This window comes from Borostomias antarcticus (genome assembly GCF_949987555.1).
Source record: "Borostomias antarcticus genome assembly, chromosome: 10".
Classification (NCBI taxonomy): domain Eukaryota; kingdom Metazoa; phylum Chordata; class Actinopteri; order Stomiiformes; family Stomiidae; genus Borostomias; species Borostomias antarcticus.
Window position 1 is genome coordinate 23,639,414 of NC_140243.1, and position 8,092 is coordinate 23,647,505.

Sequence of the window (8,092 nt, forward strand, 5' to 3'; positions counted from 1 at the left end):
CGAGAACAGTAGATTAGCCTCCGACGTCATCGACAGACAGACAGGCAGACAGACAGACAGATAGACAGACAGACAGGCAGAAGAAAGACAGGCAAGCAGGCAGGCAGACAGATAGACAGCCAGGCAGACAGGTAGACAGACAGACAGACAGACAGACAGACAGACAGACAGACAGACAGACAGACAGACAGACAGGTAGACAGGCAGAGGAAAGACAGGCAAGCAGGCAGACAGACACACAATGAGGCAGGCTGACATGCAGGCAGCTAGGCAGGCAGACAAACAGACACACCCGCTCCATTCAGTATGGCGACTGTACTGTATTACGAAATAATGTCGCTCCCTGTTTCTTAAACGTTTCCCAGAACCGTTATTAGACAGAAATGATATGTTCCCGTTAACTGTGTGTCACTCTAAAGCCATTACCTGCTGTTCTTTCCACTATTACCCAGATGTGAGGGAACGTTGGTTGTCACTGGAGATGAAATTGTGGAGGAGTGAGGCTTTAGTATTATGGTATGGGTCTATCACCCACGGGCCCTGACCCTATTGGGCAGAAGATCACCAACCCTGAGCAGTTCTCCCCAATGGACACCATTACTGTTCCTACCTGTTTCAATACGGGATGTATCCTATTTTGTGATGCTGACAGGCCACAGAGGTGCCTCTGAAAGGCTGAACCTATCTGTGGACAGGATGGGACGTGTTTGATCACTTGTTTATCCTCAAGACACCAAAGACATGGTCTGACCCGTGGTTCTTTGTCCGAAGGGGTCCTTGTTGGATGAAGACGGACGCTGAGACGGACGGGAAGGCGGTGGACACGTGGGAGAGGCGGGCATGTGACCGACTGAGCCCGGCACACATTGGAAAGACATCATGGACACGCCAGAGAGCCAGTGGCACTCCTGGGAAAATGGAGGAAGAGCCGAGGAGGAAGAGAGGACAGAGGGAGGAGGAGAGGAGAAGAGAGGAGAGGGAACACGTGGCAGCTGCAAAGGTAAAGAAGAGGACAGCGAGGGGACAGGCAGGAAGGCAGGCGGCCTTCCAAGATTCTTGACCTGCAGATGCGATCTACTGCTTTGGCCCTGCATGGGGTAGAGGCTGGTGTCGGGCCTGTGGCTGAAGGTGGGGATGAGGCTGGGGATGAGGCTGGCACTGGGGCTGAAGCTAGGGCTGGGGATGAGGCTGGGGATGAGGCTGGCTGGGGCTAGGGATGAGGCTGGCAAGACAGAAATCAACAGGCAGCGGAGCTACAGCACTGTATGTACACAGAGATTTATTGATCGTCTTCAGTTCTTTTCCAGCATGAAGGAATGTACGAACTCTATAAACACTACCCTTCTAATCAATACTATGAAGGTCCAGCATGTATTTCTATCATCAGCTTGTCTCTTATTAACCGTTAAGGTCCACAATGTCTCTTATCATACAACCCCAGTAAGGTCCAGCATATCCCGATAACAGTCTAGCATTGAGGGTTGTGATTCATTTGCAGGATTCGTTTGGGGATTTGTTTGAGGATTCGCAGCACAGTTTATAGATTCATTTGGGGATTGAGAGAATGGTTTGGGCTAATGTGAAAACCTGCTGCCACCATCAGACACTCTCTCCACATGCCGCATCCAGCTATCGGCGCAAGACGTTTGTGTGTGTGTATAAGAGCCGGTTGGGACGTACAGACAGCGTAGTTACAGCATGGCAGGTTGTTTGATCGAACCCTGGTCTCGAGTCCCATCGGAGGAAGGTGCCGTGGTGTGGTGTGACGAGGAATGTCCGCGTTGTCGTCTCCACGCAGCTGGTGTCAGTCACCGGCGGCCACGCACCGTCCCCCCCCTCCCCCCCCCACCTCCCCTTCCCAGCACGGCTCATCAGTAAGAGCTAGACTAAGATAACAAACACAACATGGGCAGCCAACGTGTACATTACCCATTAAGAGTCTGATGTCCGTTAAATAACATTGCGTTTGTGATATAGGAGCATATATAAATACACGTCAGTACACATCCCAAGCACAACTTTCGACGAGTAGGCCTATTGTCAATCCATCCTCCTTCACATAAGTGGTGTATGTCCTTCTTCTTCTTCTTCTTCTTCTCCTTCTTCTTTTTCTCCTTCTTCTCCAACGGAGTTCGGTAGTAGGCTTCTCTCGTTAGCTTCGGATGGCTGTTTTTCTGTCTCTGTCTCGGTTCTAGAGAGGACAGAGAAAACATCATCAGACACAGTTGGTTTCCACCATGTTTAAGACCTTAAGGTCATTCACACATGAGATGTACAGTACTTGACCTGGGCTGGTATTTATCAAGCGCCTCAGAGTAAGAGTGCGGATCAAAGGACCGGTTTTCCGTGAAATGAGATGGACAAGTCGGGGAGACCTGATCCTAGTCTGGCCCTCCTGCTCTGAGACACCCGATAACCACGCGCCCGGAGTTGAAAGTATAAGTTGCCGTGACCCGCGTCTCTCCACCCTATCTTTCAGCCGGCGAGGCCCGGTGACATCATCGCGGGCTGCTCGGTAATGGGATTGTATCAGATGTTTATCATTCGTCTGTTTTATCACGAGCAACCCGGCAGCCTCGGTTTCCCTGGCTGGCCACTTCCTCCACGTCCAGCAGCTCGTCTGGCCAGGAAGACAGGCTCACTTTTTCCGTTCTCACCTCTCCTCTTCTCTCCGGGCTCTGTGACACACCTGGTTTGCATTACCTCCTCCGGCCGTGCTGAGGGAGAGGGTGGAGGTGGAGGAACGGTACTGTTCCCCCAGCCACTGGCTCTGCGAAGCTACGCATGGGGTTCAATCCTAATACTCTCTCCTCGATTCCTTGGCATGCCTCCTCTCTCGTTTCCTGTCGGCTTTCTCAAAACGTATTGAGGTTGCCCCTCCCCCCCCCCCCCCTCCTCCCTGTGTGGCATGCTCCTTTGATGTGTTCTGACAAGGGTGCAAGGAGAGAGGAGCAAGGAATCAAGGAAAGAGGATTGGGATTCAACCCCAGGTCTCCTAGTCAAAACACACCCCAGTCATCTAATGGGGTCAGATCAAATAACAAAACACACTCTCCCTGTTCCCTCTCTCTGTGAGGCTAGGAACACTGAGAGAATATGAAATACTCCAGGGGGTCATTTGTTCTTTGTTAACTCAGTTATCTGATGTATTCACCTATGATGTTGGAACAATATTATTGTTACACTGTGGGTGCAGGAGTCTAAGAGTTTTATTCACATTGGTAGAAGAATCTATTCAAGGAATCTTATCAATTTCCTCAATTTCTTTACTTTTACATCATATAATACCATCATAGTATAAATTGACTTAAGTATGGATTTTCCATACTCTCTTTCTCTCTTTATGAGACACTTTCAACACAAACATATCATTTTGCTCCTGGCTACTTGGAAAATGGATAGTAAAAAAATGATGTGGTTGGAAAATAATTGCACTTTTGGCACAACTCTGGCAGTCTTATGATCGTGTGCCACTAAACCACAGTAGCTAATATTCCCTCTGCCCGGGATTGGATTTGTCAGTTATTGAAAGTGAATAATCTTGAATGAGTCTAACTTCTTACACATTATGGAAACCCAGACATGAACTAAAGTTACCACCGTCACATGCTGCACTAACTGTATGTACTGTATGTGGTTTGAAAATAAAACCTGGATGTGTTTTGCTGCCATGGTCCAGTTGCTATTTAAATCAACTGAGACATCAGCACACTACATGTGAATCTACTAACACTCACCTTAATTTTACTGTTTTGATGCATACAACTCTTCAACCATGAAGATTTATTCAGTAAAACAAAAAAAGTATTTTCTTTTTGCTCTAATAGATAAAGGCAATCTGCTCCTAATGATTTGAATGCATGAATATGGCCATTAACCAAACTAATATATTTGTTTTGGTATTTGAATTGACTCATATGCTTCATATCATGAAGAAGGGTCTAATGGTTTCCATCTGGCTGGAACTGAACAGCCAGCCAAGGTACTTTCAGCCAGTCAGGCAGCAATGGAGAAACCATAGAATTAGAACTCTTTGGATGGGAATAGAATTCAAATTCTGTGGATTCTAATCAGTGATCTAATTGTATGAAGCCAGCAGCCTTGAGAAAAGACAGCTCTCTCTCCAAGCATGCTGCAACCATCACTCTGCACACAGGGTCAATTCCACACAATTACCAGCCAGAACTCACTAACATCTCTTTAATGCCTTTGTGATCTCATTTTCACATGACACAATTATGTTTGTGCTGTTAGAATTTTTTTTAGATACCACTAGTGTACTTACATAGATTTAGCTCAATCCATCATCTTTAATTTAAGGATTTGTTCCATTACAAAATAATGCATTGTTTAGTGAACTCAATACAGGTTAATAGTTTTACCCGAGCAATTACTAAGGGATAGAGAATAATGCCAGAGACAGAAAAGCCATGATGATCTACTTACTCACTTGTTAAAGCAAGTATGGTTTTTATTTAGTGTAGCTTAAATAGAAATAGCGTTCCTGTCCTGGAGTAGTGAGCTAGCGTTCGTGGATGAAAAACTCAAGGTGATGATGATTAGCTCTCTGGGTTTCTGTCTCTAAACTTCTATAACTTCCAGACCCATACAGGATATGTGTAAAAACAGAGACGAAAAGCAATATGCCATTTATCAGACTTTGTTTCATTTAATTCTATTCTTCCTCTGGAGAAAGGGAGAGGTCTGGGACATGGTAGAGAGGTGTTTTTCCCAGAGTAACGAGCGCTCTGCGGACCAAGGAGCAGCTAAGGAGAGTCGTTTTCATCCTTCTGACACAGCATCAAAGCTTGGCTCAATCTGTTTTGAATATTAGCACCAGAATTAATTGTAGAGACAAGGTTTCAGCACTGAATAAATCATTTAAAAGGCAATTATCTCATTTGCTGGTCGGCTCTGTAATGTCAATGACTTCCAGCCGTGGTGCTGGAGCCCATATACATTTGTTTCCTTTCTGTTCATTATGGAGAAGTTCTGTGTAGTCACAATCTGTTTCCATACGCCCACATTTCCAACAGCCCAGAACAAATGATGTATAAAACTTTTACTGCCGCTGAGTCTTGAATCAGAATCATTCATGGAGTTATGGCATTCATTTTAGATCTGATTTCAATGGGTTAGACTTATGGCATTGTCCAAGCATCCTCTAACAGGGTCTCTATGTCATGGTATCCCTCTGTCTCAGGCACAAACATTGTGTATTAAATTGGGAATTGAAAGTAGGCCAATGTGAATAGGCCAATATGTGAAATATTTAACTCTAACTGCAAAAACTGCCCATAAACTAACTTGTATGTTCAAAATCACCTTTGTCGCTGTTGAGTAATCCTATTAGAATCTAAGTAGTGTAAGATGTTGGAAAATCTTTAGGCTGTGAATAGTATGAAAAACAACAAAAACATTCTGCACAGTACTTTGGTGACTATTGCTAACCCTAAACTTAAAGTCTTGCATTCAATTTACAACAACGTTTAAGTTGATTTCGTTTGTTGATGATTTGAGCATCTGTCATGTATAGGGCCACTCAAAATAAAAGTGACTTTACTAAGAGAGTCAGAAGGTACGGTACTGTAGATGACAGTGGTACTGATGTGGAGAGGAAGGGACTGTTAACACAGGATGTTCAGGTAAATCACCCAGACAGCTGTGGGATTTATACAGGCCCTCTGTAGGGACCCCAGCACACTCTCATCTCTGTCCACACATTTCATTTACCTCTGCTCTGGCTGTGTGTACCTTGGGGGTCCGTGATGGCTAACAGTAGTCAGAATCGACTGTAGTTAAGAACCGATGAAATTCCCGGTGTGGAACCATTAGCCTTAATGATACACAGGTTGAGCATTTTACAGTCGGCGGTAGAAGCAAATGGGCTAAGTGAGCAATGATCCTCTTCACTTCACCCAGCTGAGCGTTCCTTCACCGACTACACAAAACTTCCGAGGCTTTGGCCAGAAAGCCTATAGCCCCATATTTCACCCGATGATGAAGTGAAACCCTCGCTTCCATTTTTCCCTGACCTCAACCATCATCATACTGAGTCTGCTCCGGCCTAGTCTGGTCTGGAGTGGAAGCCAGAGCCTGGATAATGAGGACAGATAGTATTACCGTGCTCCTGGCCTGACCCCTGCCTGACGCCCAGCCCGCCCCCGTCCAGGACTGCCCCGGTGGGGCAGGGTGGAGGTGTAGGGTTCCTCTCTGCTGGGGAGCCTGACACTTCTCAACCAGCCATTCATTCATCACCCTGGATAAGACCAGGGCTAGGTTACGTCAGATTATGACCGGCAATGTCAGGTTAGGTTGACACGCAAACTGAAGTGAATGTGAACGGTCAGGTAATGAGTTGACCCTCCAAACGCCTTGGAACTTCCCTGGTGAGGCGAACTGATAAATAACGGCTAAGTACGACACAGACACTTTTAGTTCAAAGCGCATTGTGTTGCCTCTGGGTATGAAATGCGCTATACAAATAAAGCTTTGATTGATTGATTGATTGATAGTTCAAACCCTCAGATTGAAAAAAGGAAATCATCACATCTGCCGAGAACTGAAATAAGAGCTCAGGTACAGTATGGCCCTGGAAGAACGTACTGTACATGTCTCTGGACGGTTCTAGGAGGGTTCTACTTTCTTTGACTGCGGAGGATTACAAACCTTAGTCACACTGAGACAGAAACCCACTGTTCACCATCTGATATCATTATGATCATCATTATCACACCTGATTTCCCACCCAAACTTTTATCTTGCACACTCAATACATTTTGTGTACAGTAAATCAGGTCAAGTTTTAAGTATAATAGCAGTAGCTTAAAATGAAACCCAAACAGTCAGTCTTCCATCCCATAATATCTTCCTACTGTACTGCAGCACCATTCTGCTCCCCGTCCCTCACTGCTCCATCTCTGCCACCTGGAACTCTGGGGTACGGTGGCTCTGAGGCTCCTAATCTAGCAAGAACATATCACTACATTCTAGGAAAGCATATGAGGAAAGGTAGCAAGGTTGCACCTGAGGAACCTTGGTGAAAACAGAGGACAGATGAAGTGCCTTTTCTTTGATTTGAAGGGATTTGAACAGCGCTCGATATGGTCACAAGTCGGTTACTTTTAGGTCGTCAAGGAAGGAAAGCTACTTCTCTTGACAATTTGAACCCTGCCTAGGATCAGCCAACCCTGACCCAACCCTATCTCCTTACCGTGAGTGCACTAAATTCCAAACTGACCCTAGACCAGTGCTTATGAGGTCAACTCTGTCGCCACTCACCATTTTCCTCTGGTTGCTGAGGCAGAAAGTGCAGATGTGTTTGGGTTGAGCTGATTGGTCCGATCCTCGAACAGGGGAGGAGCTGAGACCATGGGCGTGGTAGAAGGGCGCAGGGGTGTGGCAGGGCTGTCCCTCTACAGGCCCCTCCCCCACGAGCAGCACGTTGCCTAGGTGACTGATGTAGCTGGAGGCCAGTCGCAGCGTCTCGATCTTGGACAGCTTCCTGTCGGCGGGCTCGGTGGGGATGAGGGTGCGCAGGGCGGTGAAGGCCGTGTTCACGCTGTTGGTGCGGTCTCGCTCCCGCGCGTTGGCCGCGTTCCGCTGGCGCACCTCCACCACTGGCCCCACCACCCCCTGGCACATCCCCGCCGCCACGCTCAGCTTCCTCTTCCTGTTGAGGTGCAGGCCTGAGGAGGAGGAGCCGGACAGATGGTAGGTCTCCTCTGAGCCCGAGCCCTCGCTGCCGTTCTCCTCGTCCTCCTCGGAGAGCATGGCGATGTCGGAGTACAGGAACCGCCCCGCTGGAGCGGGCGCCGCACGCACCATCGCAAACGACATCTTCGCCTGACGAGGCCGAGGTCGTATCAAGACTGGCAGGTGGACGTAAGCCAGACCCTCTGATCACGGTTAGAATCCCAGTTAGTCGGTCAGGTCCTTCTGTTCACTTAATCCTCAGATGGGAGATGGAAGGACTCATGACGCCCGGCTGAAATCACTCCTGTAAGGATACGTCTCCCTCAGTGAGAGGGCCTCCTCTTGCTGACTGGATGTCTGACTGCCTGTTTTTCTGGTTCCCTTGGCTCTACTGCTT

At 47.3% G+C, this 8,092-nt stretch overlaps 1 protein-coding gene across 1 annotated transcript; it reads right to left on the bottom strand.

Moving 5' to 3' along the window:
- Positions 1–2,152: 2,152 nt before the first annotated feature.
- LOC311313619 (basic helix-loop-helix transcription factor scleraxis-like) lies at positions 2,153–7,839 on the bottom strand (the record flags this gene model as incomplete). Its single annotated transcript, XM_084443788.1, has 2 exons — positions 2,153–2,191; positions 7,282–7,839. The coding sequence occupies 2 exons, from the start codon at positions 7,837–7,839 to the stop codon at positions 2,153–2,155; spliced, it is 597 nt and encodes a 198-aa protein (XP_084299914.1).
- Positions 7,840–8,092: the final 253 nt, after the last annotated feature.